General features: G+C 56.1%; 1 protein-coding gene across 3 annotated transcripts in view; it reads left to right on the forward strand.

Moving 5' to 3' along the window:
• HM13 (histocompatibility (minor) 13) overlaps positions 1 to 18360 on the forward strand; it is a 28200-nt gene extending 9840 nt beyond the window's left edge. Inside the window, exons 3-12 of one of the 3 annotated variants that reach the window (XR_435879.2) lie at positions 817 to 905; positions 2835 to 2920; positions 3000 to 3125; positions 3810 to 3867; positions 6816 to 6899; positions 9724 to 9760; positions 11595 to 11697; positions 15156 to 15241; positions 16931 to 17133; positions 17956 to 18043. Coding sequence is in view for 2 of the 3 variants with exons in the window: in XM_006767853.2 (XP_006767916.1) it covers positions 817 to 905; positions 2835 to 2920; positions 3000 to 3125; positions 3810 to 3867; positions 6816 to 6899; positions 9724 to 9760; positions 11595 to 11697; positions 15156 to 15241; positions 16931 to 17077; positions 17956 to 18055 (916 nt within the window). In the remaining variant the exon portion in view is untranslated. Of the gene's footprint in view, positions 1 to 816; positions 906 to 2834; positions 2921 to 2999; positions 3126 to 3809; positions 3868 to 6815; positions 6900 to 9723; positions 9761 to 11594; positions 11698 to 15155; positions 15242 to 16930; positions 17134 to 17955 lie in introns of all 3 variants that reach the window. The other 2 variants (XM_006767853.2, XM_006767854.2) reach the window with 2 other exon arrangements.
• Positions 18361 to 20959: the final 2599 nt, after the last annotated feature.

Raw genomic sequence — 20959 nt, forward strand, 5'->3', positions numbered from 1 at the left:
CTGAAAGGTCCAGGTTCGATTCCGGTCAAGGGCATGTACCTGGGTTGCGGGCACATCCCCAGTAGGGGATGTGCAGGAGGCAGCTGATCGATGTTTCTCTCTCATCGATGTTTCTGGCTCTCTATCTCTCTCCCTTCCTCTCTGTAAAAGTTCAATAAAATATATTTTTAAAAAAACAAAAGAACTTTAAAAAAAAAAAAGAAAGAAAGAAAGTGTCTGTTCCCTGCCTGGCCAGGAAGCAGAGTATGCTGGATTACAAGAGAAGGGGCCAACCCCATGCTGGGTTAACGTGAAGGTATTTCCACCCATGGGGCTGTGAATTGTCTGGCTGATCAAGTCCAACGAGTTCATAAAAATCTCAGGCCTCACAAGTCAAGGGAGTGGGGTGACCATCAGGTCATCTAACTTAGGTCGGAAAGGGAGTTCAGGAATATGCATTCTTGACAAGGGACTCTCATACAGATGGTGCATGGACCAGACTTTGAGATCCATTGCTCTCCCTAAAACTCCGTTTTACATGCAAGTCGGCTGCTTTGTGTTTCTTGGGAGATAACCTGGAGGCAGTATGGAAGCACCAGAGCCCAGAGTTCACATCTCAGCTCAGAGACTGACTCCCTCTGTGACCCTGGGCAGTCACTTACCCTCTGAGGGCCTCGGACTCCAAATGTGTAAAATGGGCACAGTAATACCTGCCTGTCAGGACCGCTGTGAGGCTGCTGGAGAGCACAGCTGTGGATGGGGGCTTTATTGGGGTGGTTGGGTCTGTGGGTGCCCACGGGGGCTCTGTTTGCCAATCTGCTTTGTCTTCTCTTCCAGCCCCTTCATGAGTAAGTTTTTTCCAGCCAACTTCCCAAATCGACAGTACCAGCTGCTCTTCACGCAGGGCTCCGGGGAGAACAAGGAAGGTCAGTGCTGCCCGCTTCCTCCTCCACTCCCCTTCGTCTCTCCGACGTCGGGGCTCGTGGATAGAGGAGTGATGGAGAGATGGGCTCTGGGGCACACTGCCTGCCTGGGGACTCTGGGTGAGCGCCTTTACCTCTCTGAGCCTTGGGTGTTTTTGTTGGGGGTTTTTCATCTGCAAAATGAAAGTGATCAGTTACCTCCCACTTAGGTGTGTTGTTAGGAGGCAAGTAGGTGGTGAGTGGAAAGCATTCAGCACACTGCCTGGCTGTAGTAAGCACTCAGTGAAAGGTGGCTATTGTAGCTATTTTTAGTAGGATTACTTTCCTACCTAAGATTTGAAAGGGAGATCCTATGGCTTTTTTTTTTTTTAAGAGAGAAAGGAAAGGAGACAAAGAGAGAAATATCAATTGGTTGCCTCCCACAAGCCCCAGCCATAGTCAAACCCGAAACCTGAGCATGTGCCCTGACCAGGACTTGGTGCGTGGGACGACGCTCAACCAACCGAGCCACACCGTCCAGGGCTCCACGGCTTCGTAAAACGTGGAAACTATGGCCTGGCCAGAGCGGCCGGTTGATTGATTGTCATCCATGCCCCGAAGGGTTGCCAGTTGGACTCCTGGTCAGGGCGCGTACCCAGGTTGCGGGTTTGATCTCCTGTCAGGGAGCATGTGGGAGGTAGCCAGAGCCTACCAATCGGTGTTTCTGTCTTTCTCTCCCTCTCCTTTCCTCTCTCTATTAAAAGAAAAGAAAAGAAAAATCAATAAACACATTTTTTAAAAAGAAAGTGAAAACTACAGGGAATTGGGGAAAGTCTGGGTTTTGGGATTAGTTAGGTTGTGGTTTCGAATGTTGTAACAGGATTATAATGGCTTGGCCAAATGGAAGGGGTTTCTCATGTAAAAGTCTGAGTTTGTGAATGTCACACTCTCTTACTGGATGGAGCCTAGCACATTCTACCTTGTTTCTAAAAAACAGCAATTTTATGTGACTTTTTTGCATCCCTAGTGCATCTGTTGATTTAAAAAAAAAAAAAAGGCTAAGCTTGCACCAGAGTCTTCAGGGTCCCAGGCGCTATCTGTCTCTTGCTCTGCCTCATGCCATGACCCTGGGCCTCGGATGGTGCTCTGTCACTCCCCAGGCCCACCAGATGGAAGGAGAGGCAGCTGTACCACAGCCATTTAGCAACAGGGGAAGCTAGAAACTGTGGCCAGGAGCTGGCTGGCCGCGTGTCCAGATAAAAATCATCAGGGGAAAGCGGAAATGGGGCCCAGCAGCAGCCTCCTACCCTCTGAAATCTGGACCAGTGGCTGTGCTCTGCGGCCCTGGGCTTCCTTGTGAGGAGACTGCCTCTGCCACAGGGTTCCCCACAGGAGCCGACTCGGGGACTCCCTCTTGCTTTTTCTCCAGGCGCCATCTCTTACTTTCTTCCTCCTCTGCCAGTGACGTAGGGCTGCCAGCAACCTTCCTGATTCCTTTGGCGGCAAAATAGAAAGGTTCCTGAAGGAACGGGGACCTTGCTAAAGGCCTGGGCTTGTGGCAGCTGGCCTTGATTGGCCTCCCACTGTGCCAGGCACCGTGCTGGGAGCTCCGTAAGGGCCATCTCACTTGCTCCCCACAGCAGCCTATCAGGGAGGTGATGTGATCCTCATTTTACAGATAAGGAACCGCAAGCTCAGAAAGGGAACGGCCTCGCCAGGGTCACCCACCTACAAGTGTGAACTGTGCTCCGGCCGCCTCCCATTGACCCCGCACCAGGCCAGGCCTGTTCTCTCTGAGCCTCCATTCCCCCCTCTAGGAAAATGGAGAGACTGGGGGTGGCTCCCTTGAGCCTGTGACAGTGCCCACAGCCATGCCCTCCTCCGTCCAGGGGCTGACAGGGGGAGGGGCAGCCCCGCCCCCGGGGAGTGGACTTACCCGGCCTCTCTGCCCAGAGATCATCAATTATGAGTTTGACACCAAGGACCTGGTGTGCCTGGGCCTGAGCAGCATCGTTGGCGTCTGGTACCTGCTGAGGAAAGTAAGTAGCCAGGGCCTGGAATGAGGTTCGTGGGGGGCAGGGGGGCACACGAACTGGTCTCACTCCCACCTCCCCCCAGCACTGGATTGCCAACAACCTCTTCGGCTTGGCCTTCTCCCTTAACGGGGTGGAGCTCCTGCACCTGAACAACGTCAGCACCGGCTGCATCCTGCTCGGCGGCCTCTTCGTCTACGATGTCTTCTGGGTAAGCCTCTCCCTGCGCCCCTTCTCTGGCCTGGGCAGCGGTCATCTGACGGAGGGCAGCAGCTGTGGCCTGAAGTCGAGGCCCCAGCGAAGGTCCCTCTGGGCTCGGCTGCCTTCATTCATGACAGAGGACAGAGCAGGTCCCGGTGCCTGCAGCCCACCTCGTCTTTCTCACGGTGGCCCTGGCAGGGGTAGTTAATGCTGATCAATGGGCCTGGCACGGGCACTGATGTGTGAAGCAGAGGCTGCTGTTGACCAAACGCTCTGGCTACACACAGCCCTGGGCTGAGACCTGCCACACTCACACCGAGAGGCATTGCTGTGGGGTCGTGGGCAGCCTCGTGCAGGTGCCCTCTCTCCAGCCTCAGGCAGCCTCTTCTCTTAAGTGGGTGAGACTGCAGGGGCATCTCTTGGAAGGGCAGAGCCCTGGACCAACAGGGTGCCTGGCCAGGGACGTCAGAGGCCCTTTTCTGACACCTTTGAAATGCCCAGAATCAGAGTCCCCTGAAGTGTCCCCAGGGCCAGTTTTGGGGACGACCTGCTCAACTTCACATCTGCTCTGGAGCCCCTCCCAGCTCCCTGTCCTCTCCCTGCAGATCTCAGCAGGACATCGAGGCGCCTGAGGTCAGCCATTCTGCCCCTCTCGGCCCCCACCCCCTTCTAGGCGCCTTTCTTCTCCTTCTAGGTATTTGGCACCAATGTAATGGTGACAGTGGCCAGGTCCTTTGAAGCACCAATAAAATGTAAGTGACCACCCCCACATGGGGAGCCCCTTTGCCCCCACCCAAGTGGCCCTTCCCCCTGTGGTCCCTGTTCTGGTCATTCCTGTCCGTTAGCTCTCCCCACACACCTGGTCTTCCTCCAAGCTCTCCTGCGTCTCCAGCCTCCTTTCCTTGTCGTCATTGGTTCATCTGGCCGTGTTCACGCCCAGCCACCTCTGCCCAAACCCTGGCCTCTAGCCACTTGCTCACAGTGCAGTGTGCTGTGGGGTGGGCTGGAGTGGAAGCCAGCATAGAGAGGGGTCTCACGCACCTGTGGCGGGCACGCAGGGGCACTCCAGAGACCTGCAGCTCCTCACTGACCCTTTAATGCCAGCAGTTGGGCACCATCTCCCATGTGTCTCACACTGCCTGGTCGTGCTCTTCCTGTATCCATCATTTATAAATATTAGAAAATCCAGCTACAAGCATCGTTAAACAATGTGGACATTGTGTTAATGCACACTATAGCAAGCCCAGTGGTAGAGCGTCTCGGGGTTGGGTTAATGACCCCGGTGGAGTCGCCAAGGGCCAGGTGACTTCAGTCCTCCCACCCCACCGTTCTCAGCATGCCCGCCTGTCCCGTAAGCTCATCTCTTCATGGTCCCAAGGAGGCTGCCACAGTTCCCAGTGTGGATCCCCCACAGCCATGTGCAGAGGCAGATAGGGGGAATTTTGTCTCTCCTTCATCAAAGAGGAATGTTTTCCCCAAATCTGCCCTGCAGCTTCCCTTATATTTCACTGGCCAGAATTGGGTCACAGGCCCAAATCCAAACCAGTCATCAGCAAGGGGGATAAGAGAAAGCATGGTTAGCTTAGAGTTTAAGCCTTAGACTGCTCAAGAGTCACCTCCGGGGTCAGGAGACCCACACTGGGGCTGTGCACCAGGCTTGACAGCAGGGCACAGGGGAGGGTGCCGCTGGGAAGGCGTGAACAGTGAGTGGGCTCCATGGAAGCACTGGCTCTGCAGTCAGAGTGAAGTCGGCCTCAGAGAGTCAGTTAAGAGCTGTCTTTCCCACAGTCATTCTCCACTGCTGCAGACAGGACATCTCCATGAGCCAGAGCGGGAACCATGGCCACACACTGCTCCTCAGTGCCCTGGTCCCAGCTCAGGGACCCGAGGAAAACCCTGTCTCCCAGCTTTAGCTTGAGTCAATGTATGCAGCCTGCCCTGGCCCCTGAGCCAGGCACTCCTGCTGGGGAGATGGAGGGTCAGGGGGACTGGCCACTGCTCTCCTGGAGGTATTTTAGTTAGCAGCCTTCCAGAACCAAGGGTGTCCGGTGAGGACAGTTCCCCAGAGAAGCTCCCCACATGCTTTGATGGATGAACCAGCCAAAGTGTCGGGGAAAGATTTCCTGCATCATGAAGGAGGAATGTGCCTTTACCAAGCATGCGGGGCAGTGTGGGCATTCGCAAGGCTGGTGAGCACAGCTTCAGCGAAGGGCTGGAGATAGGAACTGCATGGAGGGCCCTGGGAGTGAGTGTGATGAGTTAGGGGAGCAGCAGGAAAGAGGCCAGATTTTGGGAAGGCAAGGATATCATGCCAGGGACTTGGACACTGCTCAGTAGGGGAAATATGACCGTTGAGCGGGGGTACGGCTGTCCTATTTGGTCTCTGGTGCTTAGTAGTCTGGTTTTCTGGCTGGGGAAGGCCGGCTCCTCCTCTGCTGGGAGGGGCGCTCAGAGGCAGTATCCAGAGGGTTGCCTGCACATATGCTGAAGTCAGGCTGCCTGGACTTGAATCCCAGATCTGACAGATGCTCGCTGTGAGACCTTAGGGAAGAGACTGCTCCTCTGTGGGCCCTGGTTTCCACATCTGCCACTCAGAATTGGATGGTACCAGGACTGAGAGATCAAATGGGGAAATCTGTACATCATCGTAACTGCGTTCAAAGCAGGAAGAAGTCCGCAGGGAGGGAAGGGCGTCTGTACGTTTATTAGGGGAGCACAAGCTTACCCACAACCCCCAGCGTGCCTCTGCCTATGGATCATTGCCCAGAGCTGGGTCACTTGACCTCCCAACCCCCCACCCCCGCCTCCCTCAGCAGCAAGGGAAGTCGGGAATTCAAGGACCAGGATTGTCCTGATCATCTTAGCCTCACAGCACACACTTGATCCATCACCTGGAAAGGTTGCCCCACCCAAAGTCGGGCCTGGTTAGTAAAGAAGGCATGAGGTAGCAGTTAACAGTGTGCCAATCATCTAATTCTCTCCACAACCCTGTGGACTCAGTTCTGTTGTCACGCCCATTTCACAGGTGAGGAAACTAAGGCAGAGAGCCGTTAGGTAACCTGTGCAAAGTCACACATCAGAGCCAGGATTCTGACTCTGAAGCTCACGCCTAACTACTCTGTTCTCAAGGCCCTGAGGTTAAAATCCAGTTATAGCCGCCTCTAGCCATAGCTGGACATGGGGGGAGGGGGCGTGTCTCTTAGTCTGTTTACCCAAAAAAGCCTACAGAGGGATTTCTGAGTGAGGCTTTCAGCAAAGAATGTGTAGGCGTGTGACCTTTTCTCCTTCAGCAGATGCAGTAAGAACCTAGAGCCCAGGTTCCTCTGCTTTAGAACAAAAACCCCCTGCCACTGCCCTGTCTAGTGAGACGGAAAGCCTGTCACATCTCAGCACTGTGTGTGCTCTTTTATCTACTTGGCTTAGGGTCAGTCCCATTTAAACAAGAGTTCCATTGCTGTGTAACTCCGTGAGGGCATTAAGCCTTTGACCAGATGATCCTAGAGTCTTCCCTGCTCTGACCAGCTGTGGTCTCAGATGAAGACATTGCCCATCAGCCTGTCAGCATCCTCTCGTCCCCGCTCCCTCCACCCCCCGACCCCCAACCCAGAATGCAGGTGTGTGAGCTTCCCACAGCAGAGGTGGGCTAGGTGTCAGTGAGCTGGGCTAGCACCAACTCCTCGCCTCCCTGCCTCCCCTACAGTGGTGTTCCCCCAGGATCTGCTGGAGAGGGGCCTCGAAGCGAACAACTTCGCCATGCTGGGACTCGGCGACATCGTCATCCCAGGTGACCAGGCGGGGGTAGGGGAGGGCTCCCTGGATCAGGGAGGAACACTGACACAGACAGCCTTCCCCAGTGGGAAAGAGGAGAAAGGCGATTCCGCCCAGGGCTTGGTAAAGGAATCCACCCCACACACACGATCGAGCACCAGTCGGTGCCAGGCCCTGGCTGGGCACTGGAGGGACAGCAGTGCCAAGAGCGTCCTCACTGAGCTGGCTTGGTGGGCGGATGTCACTCAGGAGCTACAAAAATAGGCGTGTGCGACAGACTGGAGTGCACGGAAAGGCACGTTTCATGACAGCGTGAAAGAAGCTGACCCCCCTCACACCCACACACTGCACTCCCTTCACCAGTGTTTGCAGGCATTACAGAGGCGCTGGGCGGGCTCCGGGCAGATTGTGCCTGTGTTGCTAAATGGTTAGAGCATCAGCCCCCTCACTGAAGGGTCGAGGGTTCGATTCCTGGTCAATGGCACGAACCTGGGTTGCAGGTTCAGTCCCTGGCCCTGGTCGGGGCACATGTGGGAGGCAACTGATCAATGCATCTCTCTCACATTTATGTTTCTCTGTGTCCCTCTCCCTCCCACCTCCCTTCCCTTCCACTCTAAAAACGGGGGAAATATCTTGGGTGAGGATTAACAGCAACAAAAAAGAAAGAGACTAAAGAGACTATGGGCAAAGCTGAGCTGCCATTCTGAGGGCAGGGGTAGCGGCTAAGGTCTGGATGTGTGTCTACAGATCTGGGCCTGGTGACAGCCAAAGGGCATACTTGTTCTCCTAGTCCCGGGGCGTTAGAAGTATCCCAGTGCTTAATATGAGAAAAGTTTGCAACAAATTAAAAGCCTATTTATTTCCCACTGCGCAGAGGAATAGCCATGCTGGTAACCTGGGGTGCACAGGCACTTCTGTGGTGGTACTTCCATTTTGTGACACATCTGTCGGCGGGGCAGAGGCTTTCTATCAGGCCAATGAGGGAAGTGAGGGGGCTCCCCTGCTTCACACACTAGCCAGCAACAGGGCTGGGGCTGAGACCAGCTCCGCCTGACAGCACAATTGGTGACACCGTCAGGACTGCTGTTGAACAGTCATTGCAACAGTGAGATCTTCACAGCAGCTATCGTTTGTCAAGCACTGTGCTCGGCACTTTTCAGACATTGCCTTCGCTACTCCGGCAGCCCGACGAGACAGAAGGTGTTTTCATTTTACCAATGAAATTGAGGTTCGGGGAGTCTTGCCTGTGGCTTGGGAGCATGGGGGGTGTGGTCTTGAACCCAGGTGTCTCCACAACGGGCAGCCTGTGAGGCAGGGAGACATCCTCCCGGGACGAGGCAGCTCCCGTAGAGAACCGAGTCCCGGAGCGCACTCAGCTCACTCCGGTGCATGGCCTTCACGGGCACCCACACAGACTTCCCCAGTGTCCGTGTTGGTTGTAACCTGGGCATGCGGCCCGCACGGGACGGACATCCCTGCGTTTCTGTGTGTGCCCACAGGTACCTGTCTTTCCGCAGTCACAGTAGACGGGATCTGATTGTACCCACCGAGCCCGGTGACAGTCAGAACAGGTCGCTGGATTGTTTTGAGGACCAGATGCATTAGGAGCAGTGAAAGCTCTTGGCAAAGCTCTGACCCCAGTTCAGTTGGGGAACAGTTGCAGAATCCAGCCGCCAGGGGGCACTGAGTTCCCCACTTTGCTTACAGAAAGGCGGCGTTTGCTCTCTACCCACCAACTCCCTACTCACAGTCTACAATGGGGACCAGCTCGTTCCCTCTTTAAAGTTAAATATATGTTGTCAGTCGGTGCCTCTGATCAACAAAGAATGTTTTGGTTCCTGAGAGGTTGCTCTCAACTAAATGAGATTCAACCCTTGGCCTGTCTGAGTCCGAAGACCAGTCAGGGAGACAGACAGGCTGGTGTGGGGTGTGTTCAGCACGCAGAGGCTGGGCCGTGTGTCCTGGGACTTCAGGTGTCTGGGCTGGGTTTTAAATACAAATGGAAGCTCAGTGGATGGACAGAGCTCCCCGTCCTCGCCTGAGTTCCCACGGAGCCTCCCGTGATCTCCTTGCTTCTCCTCTCCCTGCAGCCAGCACAGGGTCTTTTTCTAAATATGCTCAGTTGTTCTCCCACTTGGAACTCTCCGATGTGCTTCCTTGCTCAGCATAGAGACCCAACTCCTCCTGCCCCTGGGCCCTGCATGGCTGGTCTGCCCCCGCACCTCCTGCTCTGTCCTTGGTCTCTGCCCCAGCCCCTGAGCCTCCTTTCCTCAGGGCCTTTGCACATGTTGTTCCCTCTCCCTGGCAAACGTCACTTCCTCAAAGAACTCTCCCCCACCACGATCCTCCCCCGAGCCTGGGTCTCACCTTGATACACCTTCCCTGGGGCAGGACGCGCCCTCTCGCTGTTCTAATCTTACGTTGGCTCCCGGTCTGGGCGAGCAGGGTGTGCCCCGTGTCCCCCTGGCTGAACTCGGGTGCAGTGGTTTGCTTACCCTCCTGTTGCCTGTGGTGCCTGGTTCTAGCAGCCCTCGATGGACATTGGGCGGAGGAGCCGGTGTGGCACAGCACGGTGCTCGAGGTGCCGGGTCAGTGTGGTCCCAGCCAAAGCCAAGTCCTGGGCCTTCTCGTGGTTCTAGGGGGCCTGATGGCAGGGAGACAGGATTTCTGCTGGCATTTGGCGTATTGGCCACTCCTGGGTCCCAGTGATCACTCTGTGACTGGGGACACCAGGTCGGGGACCCAGTTGTGTGTTGGTTCCTCCCTGGCCAAGCCAAAGGGCTCCAGCTCTGAGGTGCTGGCTTCCCCGCCACTGCCTAACCCTGGCTTCCTCCCGACAGGAATCTTCATTGCCTTGCTGCTGCGTTTTGACATCAGGTAAGCGCCTTAGGACCCTAACCATCCAGCTCCGTGAGTGAGGGGCCTTCCCCTAGCGGGGTTCTGCACTGCCTTCCAGGAGCCCAGAGGCAGGACCTCAGGGGACCAGACCCTCCATCCCCCCAGCAGCCAGAGCAGCCCTGATTTTATCTGCGTTTGCATTTTGAGGTTCTCAGTGTTCAAAGAACCTGTGACAAAAAAAAAAAAGTTAAGTATCACAGGCCAAAGTATTTAAACCCATCGTGCTTTCTCCCGCTGGGACTTTGGCAAGTGGCCTGACCTTTAAAGCTAAGGTTCTTCATCCTTAGGTTAGTGGTGAACAAGTTTCTGCCTCAGGATCACAGATCTGGAGAGCGCTGAGCACAGCCTGACCTCGGGAGCTCCCAGGAAGATCTAGCTGCAGTCGGCCCTTGAGTTCCTTATCAGCCTGGGGCAGGTCGCCAGGGCCCAGCTGCTCCGGCTGTCCCCACCCTCACCTTCTCAGACTTTTTCAGTCCATTGTAGGAAGGGAGCACAGGGGGAGGAAAGGGCCAGCTTGAGTCACCAGTTAAAGCACAGGGGTGGTCGCGCTTGAGTTAATACTGCCCCTGGCCAGCAGGTGGCAGTCACCCCCAGTGGGAAGCTTGCAGTGTGTGCCCTTAATTTTGAGGTGCTTTATACCCAATATTGCAAAGGCAGTAATTTTGTTAACAGTGGTCATGAGAAACTCAGTACCAGCGTCACTGAAATCCAGTTTGCATGTGAAACTTAACCGTCCCCACTCACATACATCTGGCCGTTTGTGTAGTGCCACCACAGACTGACAGCCAGCCTTTGGAAAGGGCCAGTTTGTAAGTTGGGGCACGTCTGTGTCAGCCAGCTACTCTTGGCTGTTCAGAGGTGACATAAAGAGAAACCCACAAAAGTCCCTGGACTGTTTGCTGGAGACACACATTCAGCTGCCAGCATCCTCAGATCTCCTAGCCTGGACTTGAGGATAAGCAAGCCCAATAGAGCTGGTTCCAGAGTTTGTGTAGCATTCCCAAAGGGAGTCAGTTGCTCCCCAGTCCTCCAAACAGAGTGGCTCTCAATGTACTTGCAGCTCAAGGCTTAGAAGCCGCCAAGGCAAGGAGAGAAGGGGGTCAGAAGTTCTCATTCATTTCGCAGATGTTACCAGGCATTGTCCCAAGTGCTGGTGACGCGCAGAGGTCACAAGCTGGCATTGGGAAGGAAAGTCATGTCGTGGCAATGCCAGGCTGCTTGTGATTCAGCTGTTCTGAAGCTGATCTTGGATGAATCACCTCCAGGAAGCCACTGGCATTTTATCTATGCAGGCAGCATCTATTACTCACAACAGGGAACTGAATTATTATGTGCCCTGCACTTAAAATAGTTTTACAGTTTCTCTAAAAGCATGGCCCATCTACATCAGATTCCCCTGGGTTTTTCAAAATGCTGATTCCAGGACCTTGCCCCGGACCTATTAGATCAGACTCCCTGGTCATTGGACCTAGAACTCTTGTGGTGTGTTTTTTTTACCGGGTTTCCAGGTGATTTTTGTGCCGGCTAGAATCTTAAGCCACTGTCCTAGATTATAGCATTTGATATTCACAACCATCAGGGAGATAGATTGTAGTAGCTAGATCCCCATTTTGCAGATGAGTAGACTGAGGCTGAGAGAAGGAAAGTGGCTTGTCCAAAGACACAGCTGGAGCAGTTCCAGAGTGTGTGCCCACTTCTGGACCATCCCAGCCCAGAGCTCTCAGCCACCCCAACGCCTCCAGGGTCTTCCCAGCTCCTCTCTCAGAGGGATGCTGCATCTAACACTCCCTCCTTCTTCCGTCCTTTCCCGAAGCTTGAAGAAGAACACCCACACCTACTTCTACACCAGCTTTGCGGCCTATATCTTCGGCCTGGGCCTTACCATCTTCATCATGCACATCTTTAAGCACGCCCAGGTGAGCGGGGCTGCCCTCAGTGTATCGGGAATGTTCACGCAGGTAACAGGGCCGTCATAGGGGGTATTTGTCGTATACAGAGGTGGGCGGTACCCATGGCTGTCAGAGCAAGCGTGTCTGATTCTCCACCTTTCACTCGTGGTTCTTGCCTCTGCTTCAGGCAGCACACACGTTGGTGGTGAGGAGGAGGAAAAACAGTACCAGCCATGCCTGTCTGCCTTCATCAGAAGGGCAACACCTTCCCCAGAACCTTCCCAGCAGACTTGCTCACATCTCATGGACCAGGTCCATGTCACGTGGCCCCAGCTGCAGGGAGTCTGAGAGTGGGTGTGACTCCTCAGCCTCAGTAGGGGAGAGACAGAAGAATGGGGTTGGGGTGCGTGTTGGGTGTGTCAGCCCAGTGCCCGCCCTGCCAACTGAGTGATAGGGTATTGGGGGTCCCCTCCCTCACTCCCCAAGCTGGCCAGGCTCTGCCTCTTTGTCCCACCAAAATGGGTACTGAGTTGCCACAGAGTGAACCAGGGTGAGGTGGGGGCTGGAGCCATTGTCAGTGTGCCCTGAAGAGGGGGAGACAACGCAAGCAGACAGAATTGCTCTTTACTGGAAACGGAGCACTTCCGTGTGCCAGGCTCTGCTCGGCACTGCCCGGGGGTCATTGTGAACAGACGAAACGAGTTCAGGTGCCAGGCGGCGAGTATGTGGGGGGACTGAGATTCAAACCTGTGTCACAGGGACACCAAGCCCAGGCTCTGAGCCCCCAGCTCTGGGAAGGGCAGTGTGGAAAGGTGCTAAGGGAGCCCTGATGGAGATCTAGAACCCACCATCTGCGGTTGTGGGACGCCGGCAGGTTGCCGAACTTATTCTTGATTTTCCTCATAGGTGGATAAAAACAAAACGGGGGTAAATAGTAGTAGCCGCCTTGGAGTTGCTTGAAGTTAAACGAGTTAATATGAGTAACGTGCTCAGAATCATGCCTGGCCCACGCTGTACTAGTTGTTGTTGTTCCCCGCCTCCCTGGCCCTCCTGGGCACCAGCCAGGAACTTTGTTGAGCAGTTACTCTGTGCCAGGCACTCTAAACCCTTTCGCTCATTCACTTGTTTAGTTGTTACAGTATTTAGTATCTACAGTGTGCATGAAGTAGATACTAGTATTATACAGAAGGGCCACGGCCCTCTACCCCATAGGTGAAGAAACCAAGACCCAATGCAGAGCCGTCTCTCATCTCTTCTTCTCTAAACAGCCTCGGGTCAGTGCAAGCTGAGAGTGACCTACTCTTGGCAAGGAGGCTGCAGAGAGTGATTGAACCTGGATTAGGGAAGGAGCTTGGGTGTCTCTTCTGCTCTCAGACCTTAGATTCCAAGCCCAGGGCCATTCTGCCGGCGGCCACCAGGTGGCAGGCTTGCCTCTGCCTTGGCTAGAGGATTCCATTGGGAGCTCTCACACAGCTGAGCAGAGGCAGGAGGCGTGGTCTTCTCTTTGTGGGGGACACTAGCCCAGACAGAAAAGACGATTTTCCTGGGTCACACAGCAAGTCAAGCTGGACCCCAGCTGGAACCCTGGACTTTTGTCCCCTAGGCCCAGGCCTTTTATCCCCCAGCAGCAGCCCAGCCATTCTCCCGTCATCCATGTGGGCATCTCCCTAAAAATCTTGAGAAAGGGATCCAGGACATAAGGGGCCTGTTCTGTGAGGCCTCTCTCTCTCCCAGACACAGGCAGTCCCAATGCCAGCAGTTCCCTAGGTAGGGATGTCCTCTGCCGTCTTCAACCCACTGAATCGCTACCAAAAAGCCACACTAAGCCAGGGGTCTAGACGCCTTCTAGAAAGGCCCTTGGAGATGATCGGTGACCTCATTGTACAGAGAGAGAGGGGTGTGGTTTAGCTGTGGTCATATAGCAAAGCCAAGATGGATGAAAAGCCAGGAGTCCTAACCCCTGCTCACCGCCCTGAGCTGCTTGTAGCCTCTTCAGCACTGACTATTTGGAGAGGTTCCCTGGTGCCTTGAGAGGAAAGGAAATAGGAGGCTTGTTCTCCTGATAATCTCGAACTCCCTGCCTCCCAAAGGAGCCACTCCCATCGGCTCTGAGTACTGCTTTAGCTGCCTCACAAGTTCTAGTGGAGACCTTTGTCATTGTGACTTCTATTGCTCTTGGCCCAAAGCCTAGCTCATAGCAGAGACCTGCTACAGAGGGAGAAGCTCAGCTTCCCAGGTTCAAATCCAAGCTCAACCTCTCATAGACACCCCGTGTTAACTTGGGCAAGTCATTGCTTCCGTCTGAACCTCAGTAGCATCGTCTATAAAACTCAGATCCTAATATTTATGGTGTTATTAGATTCAAGGATAATGTAATTGTGAAGTGTGTGTGGTTCGCAGCCCACCCATGAAGGTTGCCAAAAAATGGTCTGAAGGTCAGACTCCCAAGGCTGTGAGCCCTGTTCTCTGGTGAGGGGCCGGCTTGGCTTTAGAAAGGATGTTCCCTCACCCAGTCATCTCCTAACTGTGAGCATCCAGGAAGACATCATCTGCTTAGTATTTGCCAGGGCCTCTTCTGGGTGCCAGCAGTCCAGCCATGAGCAGGCAGCTGTGGAGAATTCCAGGGGTCCCTGAGCGTGTCCAACAAGAGGACCTGACCATGCGAGTGAAGGCCTCCCCATGGAGGTAACAGCTGAGCTGAGCACTGAAGGAGAGATCTAGGCAAAGGGGGAAGAGCAGCAGCTATACACACAGAGGTCCTGAGGCTGTGTCACCATCGTCATCTTGTTCCTGAAGCAGCGTCTCCTGGAGCATGTGCCCAAAATGCAAACCCCTAGGCCCTGGCCAGTGGCTCAGGTGGTTGGGACATTGTCCCTGAACTGATGGGTTGCGGGTTCGATTCCTAGTCAGGGTGACCTGGGAGGCAACCAAGCAATGTTTCTATCTCACATCGATCTTTCTTTCTCTCCCTCTCCTTTCTTCTCTCTCTAAAATCAATAAAAACAAATCCTCAAGTGAGGATTTAATTATACATTTCTTAAAATATATTTTATTAATTATACATTTCTTAAAATATATTTTATTGATTTTTTACAGTTATACATATTAAATATACTATTTGATTGTTTAATTATTTTAATTAAATATTTAATTAATTTCATTAAACCTAGGGAAGGAGGGTCTCTGGAAATAGGACCAACCAAAAGGTTACATGTTTGAACCTAAAGTCCTAGGTGATTGGGATGCTGTCAGCCAGACTCCGGGCACCCTTCGAGCCCTGTGTACTTGAATTTCTTTGGGTTTCTTGCCTTCCCTCCTAGGGAGGAGCAACCCCAGTCCAGGAGTCAGGAGCCCAGATTCAGGCCCAGACACTGACGGGCTCTGTGAACCTGGGCAGTAGCTGTCCCTGTCATGCCAAGGAAAGGGTGTGTGGCCCTGAGAAGGTAGCCTGCCTGGCTTGCCTCACAGCCTATATCCTCTTGCAGCCTGCCCTCCTGTACTTGGTCCCCGCCTGCATCGGCTTTCCCGTCCTGGTGGCACTGGCTAAGGGAGAAGTGACAGAGATGTTCAGGTAAGGGGCAGGGAGCGGACGTTTGCACAGGTGTACCTGCAGGCAGCCAGTGGAGCTGTTTGTACACGTCTCCAGGGGAACATTGTTCCCACCACCGGCCCCACCCCTCGCCCTTTCCACCAGCAGGTGGGTGCCTGGCCTGTGGGCACCGCAAGAGCCTTTCTGTGGGCCGAAGCCAGGAGAGGGCAAGCCTCGGGCCTCTCCAGACAGCTCCCACAGCCACAGGCCAGCTGCTCGTGAGAAGGGACTGGCTGGTGTGGGATTTCCTCCCCAGGCTGCCTCACTGTCAGGAGTCCTGAGTTCCCACGGACTGTGCCGTGCCACCTGTGCTGTGCCACCGTGTGACTCCGGGCATGTCCTTCCCCTCCCCTGGCCTCGGTCGTCACATAGGAGTATTAGGGAGGCTGCCGTGTGGTGGCGAGTACCCCAGATTAGAAGTCAAGTGTCAGTCCCCGTTCAGCCGCCCCTGTAGCTGTCACCCACAGCTAGCTGGGTTCTCTGTCAGTCACATCTGCACACCAGCCACGCCCCTGCACAGCCCCACCCCCACCCCCAGGCCTGCGTGACTCCAACAGGTGTCTGCTCCCCAGCACCACTGACCCCGCCTGCCAGGAACCCAGAAATAGCTGCCAGCCGCGATCGGAGCTGCCCACTCGGGCCTTCCACCCGCTCCACCTGCCAGCCTCTACGTTGTCCCTCGAGCGCCTGCCAGGGCCTTCTGTGCACCTGGCTGCCTCCAAGGGAGCCTGTGACTCACCCCTCCCCCGTACCTGCCCTGCCTAGAAGCCCCAGGCTCCAGCCTGCCTGCTCTTATCTCTTGTTCTGGTAAAGTCTATGGACTCTTGAGACAAGACTGCAGGTGAACTTGGGAACAGATCGGGGCGCTTTGAGGGCAGAGGTGGGACCTGACCTCTGAGCTGAACACCTGCCCTCATCCTCTGGCTCTTGTCCAATCTCAGCCCCCACCCACCCCTTGGGTAACCTCTCGGGTCCCAGTCCTATTGTACCCTCATGGAGTCAAGCTCTGAACACCCCCAGCTAGAACAGAGGGGGCCCCTTCACTCATTGGACTTGGTTTCCCTAAATGTTCCGCACAGAGGCATCCAGCCCCACCCCACAGGAGGTTCTTAGATTGAGGTGGAAAAGTAGGTGGTCTCTCTCTTCTCTTTCTGTCCAACTCTCTCCCTAATTCTCCACCTTATCCTTTGTTTTACTTTGCCCTTTATTGTTATGCCCCCCTTTTTTTCATTCATTCATTCACTTTCCAATAGGTAGCAAAATTCCCTGAGAGGGACAACACCCTCAATGCCCCAGACACCCCACAGGCCAGCTCTGTCACAGTGTGTCTACACTCAGACACCCTTGCACCTTAGAGCAAGTACGGGTACGTGTTCCTGCACAGATGGTGGCATTCTCGGAGCACCTGCATCTTGATTTTTCACCCAGCAGCATATCTGAGAAATGTTTCCACCAGCCCGTAGCCCATAGACATCTAGTATCCCCTTGTATCAATACATCTTTTCTTTTTTATCCTCCAAGTAATAGCGGCTTCTGTCCAGAGAAGCTGAACGTGCAGAGAGAGGTAAAAGTAAGACACAGTTGTGCTCACTGCTCCTGGGAAGAGAAGGCTCTGTCCTCCGCTAGTCTTTTCCTCGCCATCTCTCTTTTCTGTCTGTCTGTCTCTCACAGCTACGAGTCCTCAGCGGAAATCCTGCCTCATACCCCGAGGCTCACCCACTTCCCCACCATCTCGGGCTCCCCAGCCAGTCTGGCCGACTCCATGCAGCAGAAGCTAGCTGGCCCTCACCGCCGGCGCCCGCAGAATCCCAGCGCCATGTAATGCCCAGCGGGTGCCCACCTGCCCGCTTCCCCCCACTGCCCCAGGGCCCAAGGTAGGGCAGACACCCCAGCCCCAGTGAGTGGGGTAGGGAGCATGGCCAGGGGCCGGAGGCTGCTCCTCCACAGCCATCAGGCAGTCCCTGCGTCCAGCTGTGGGGCCAGGGACCGGGCAGCCCGCACCTGGGTGTCCTCACCGAGAACGCGGGGCCCTGGAGAGAGTGGGTGTCAACACCTCCGTCGTACAGTAGTAGATACTGTTACTGCTCGCTGTGCAGAATCTTGGGCAAGTCACTTTCTCCTTTCAAAGCCTCTTTCTTCATCTGTAAGTGGGCATATTCCTGCCTCAGGGGGGTGATCTAGTGAGGAAATGTGGGCATTGTCCTTGGCATGAACTCAGTTGCTCAATAAGTGGAGCCCATAGTAAGAGTTAAGCCAGGGTGTCCGCCTTCGAGAGTGGCGCCTTGCCACTTGCCAGTAGAGCAGCCCTCTGCCCGCTCACACCCCTGGGGCTGAGTTCTTTGACTTCTGCCATGTGGCCTGGGAGTCAGCCATCTCCCAGAGCCGCATCCTGGCTGCCCCTTTGTTTCCCCACTGTCTCCAGCAGAAGGTTCAAGAAGCTTAAAGTTGGTTCACACAAGCCCAACCACTCCTCCATTTGCCACTGCCCTTGCCACCTCTTGGCACCACTGGGCACTGGAAAGCAGAGCCGCCTGTCTGGGAAGGGCACTGAGCGGGCGGGCCAAGCACGAGGAGGCTGGGCAGTGGAGAGAGGGCTGGCATTCCTCGTGAGCCCGGGTTTTGGGGGGTTGGCGGGGCACAAGGATTCTTCTCTCCCTCACCTCTAAGTGTGTTTTTATTGTTTTGCTTTTTGTCAGTTATGAAGAGTCAAATCCTAAGGATCCAGCAGCTGTGACAGAATCCAAAGAGGGAGCAGAGGCGTCAGCATCAGAGGGGCTGGAGAAGAAGGAGAAATGATGTGCTGGTGCCTGACCCTTGAGGGCTGGACCAGGCAGGCGGGGACGGACCAGCGCAGGCGCGCACAGCCAGAGGGTGCCCCAGGGAGGGCGGGGCAGCAGGACCCTGCAGTGATGCCTCTGTGGCCTGGTTCCCCTTCCCCTCCTCTGGCCTTCCTCTGCCCCTCCCTATCACCTGCAGGCAAAGGAAGCCCCCAGCGTCCCCTCTGCCCCAGGTGCCAGGTGGGAAAATGGGTCTGATTTTTAGATTTTTGTATCGTGAACTGATTGCCTCACATTAAAAACTCATCCCGTTGCCCACGCAGACCCCTGCGCTCCTAGCATCTTAAGTGGGTCTACACGCTCTCACTCTCCCACCCAGAAACTGACCTGTAAGCCCCTTCTTGGGGATTGGACTGATGCAACTGCGGGGAGGGGTGCCCTGTCCTCTGGGCCCCTCTGTCCCATCCCGGATGCCTACCCAGTCCTGGCTCCGAACCCCAAAGATGCCATGTGGCCAGCAGAGGGGGCTCACGAGCCTTCCCCACTAGCCATCCAGTTTTCCTCACCACTGTCCTCGCACTAGGGGGCAGCAAGCAGGATAGACAGGTGCTGGATGCTTCACCTACCACCCAGCCCACCAAGGGAAGTGGGGGGTTGGCACCAAAAGGCTGACCTCACTCAGCCAAGGGACCAGTGTCTGTAAAGTGGAGAAATGGGCAGGGCCTCGTGTCCCCAGGGAAGAGTTTTAATTCTTTTTAAATATATTTTTATTGATTTCAGAGAGGAAGGGAGAGGGAGAGAGAGAGAGAAACATCAGTGATGAAAGAGAATCATTGATTGGCTGCCTCCTGTATGCCACACACTGGAGGTCAAGCCCACAACCTGGGCATGTGCCCCGACCAGGAATCAAACCATGACTTCCTGGTTCATAGGTTGATGCTCAACCACTGAGCCACACCGGCCAGGCAAGATCCAGCGTCCCTGGTCCCAGTGTGGACACGGCTTCATCTGGAGAGCAAGGCCCCAGCGCTGCCCTTCCTGGGGCTCTTCCCAAAATGACTCCTGCAGGGCCAGAGCCATTAGAGAAACACAGGGAGGGACTGGGCCCAAGAGGGCATCCAGGCCCAAGAGCTGCAGCTCCCAGGAACAGGGTCTTCCATGGCCTGCAGGAAACCCCGTGGACTCGGCCGCCTGCCTGGAGTGGGGTCACAGAGAACCTGAGAGGAGGGGGTGCCCACTGGACAGACTCCTCCTCCAAAGTGCCTGAGGGCAGTGCAGCTCCTCCCCTCCCGGGCCTGGTCACTGTGGCTGGTGTGCTGGGCACCTCTGAGCCGTCTATGCAGCCTCTCAGGGCCGAGGATTCTATGGAAAGAAAAGCCAGGGTAGGAGATCTCAGGCTTGTCCTGGCCAGGGGGTCCCGTTCAGGGGCTTCTCGGACCTCTCCCGGCTCCAGCCGCCTCCGGAGGGAAGGCCGTGTGGTCCTGGAACAAGGCCGCTCTGAGGGCGGCATATGGGGCAGGCAGCCCAGGCACACAGTGCGGTTGGCGCTGCGGCCCGGGGCCCACAAAGGCCTCATTGAGTCACCCCGGCCCCCGGCGGAGGCTGAGGTGGCAGTGGCGCCGGGCGCCCGCCACCTAATGACCGTCCTGGCCGGGCCAGATGTTCCACAGACCTCGGCAGCGGCCGCCCCGGGCCCGCCCGGCCAGCCGGCACCGCAGAGGCCACTCTAATTCCAATTAACCAGCTTCAGCTGAGCAAACAGCGGGCAGCGGTGGCCCAGCCTGGGCGGTAGGCCCGGCCCGCAGAGCCTCCGAGTCTAGACCCCAGATGTGAGCTGCCACCGCCAGAGTCCCGCGGAAAAATGGCACCAGGCTGGGCACGGGGTGGGCCTGCTCGCCGAGCAGCAGGGGCGGGTGTCGGGGCGGGGCCCTGGGCAGGTCTGGCTCCCGCCTCACCCCAGGTGGGGGCGCGTTCTTGGGAAATGGCTCCGAAACCCCGCGTCCTGCCCTGGCTGGTGAGGCCTCCCTCCCCGTGGCCTCGGTCTCCGTTAACGGCAGTGACGGGAGGAGTCTGCGGGGGAAGACCGCGTGTCCAGCATCGTGCTGTGTATTTCAGAAGTGTTATTGTTGCGACCGTGGGAGGCAGAGCCATCATGGTCACGGAGACGGGAGACAAGCAGAGACATTGAGCGCCCAGCGGGGATGGGAACCGAGGCACCGCGACTGATGTTCGCCGGAGGTGCTGTTTGACAGGACGCTGGGCGCTGGGTTCCATTTCCGGGGGGCACCTGGGAGAGAAAGTCCGGTCTGACAGAGGGCTGGCTGCACGATGGGACCGGGAGGGCCTGCCCATTGGGTCCTATTCCCTCAGCCGAGAAATGGAGGAGAGCGTCCCTCCCGGCAGGTCCCCGTTCGGGAGGTGCGGCCTGGAGCCGTCCGGCCGGCCTCGGCACCGGTATGAGCTGGGCAGCAGGGAGCACGGGGCCAGCGCCCCGCCGGTGCTGCCGGGCGGAGTGGCGATGGGGAGACAGACTTGAAATGGGTGAATAAATGGATAATGTCAACCCCTAGGACAGAAAAGCTGCCCCGGCTCCCACAATCCTGTTTGGGGTCCCTGTGGGGCAAGGCCAGAGTCCAGGAGGTCAGAGTCCAGCTGTCCTTGCACACAGGAGAAAACTGAGTTCCCAAAAGGGGGCAGACTTGACCGGGGTCGCACACGGCGTGGGCGCCGGCTCTCCCAGAGCTCGGATTCGCGCCGCGGTTCCAGGCTGGGCGGTGGGAGGCGGAGGCCGAGGAGGGCGGAGCGGCTGCATCCTGCCCGGGTGCGTCAGGAAGGGCCGAGCGGGAAGGAAGGCACACCCCCTCCCCCGCCGCGGCCGCACCTGGGCTCCGCAGGCGGGCAGGGGGGCCGGCCCGCGCCCGGC

Source organism: Myotis davidii, unplaced genomic scaffold (assembly GCF_000327345.1).
Source record: "Myotis davidii unplaced genomic scaffold, ASM32734v1 scaffold562, whole genome shotgun sequence".
Taxonomy (NCBI): domain Eukaryota; kingdom Metazoa; phylum Chordata; class Mammalia; order Chiroptera; family Vespertilionidae; genus Myotis; species Myotis davidii.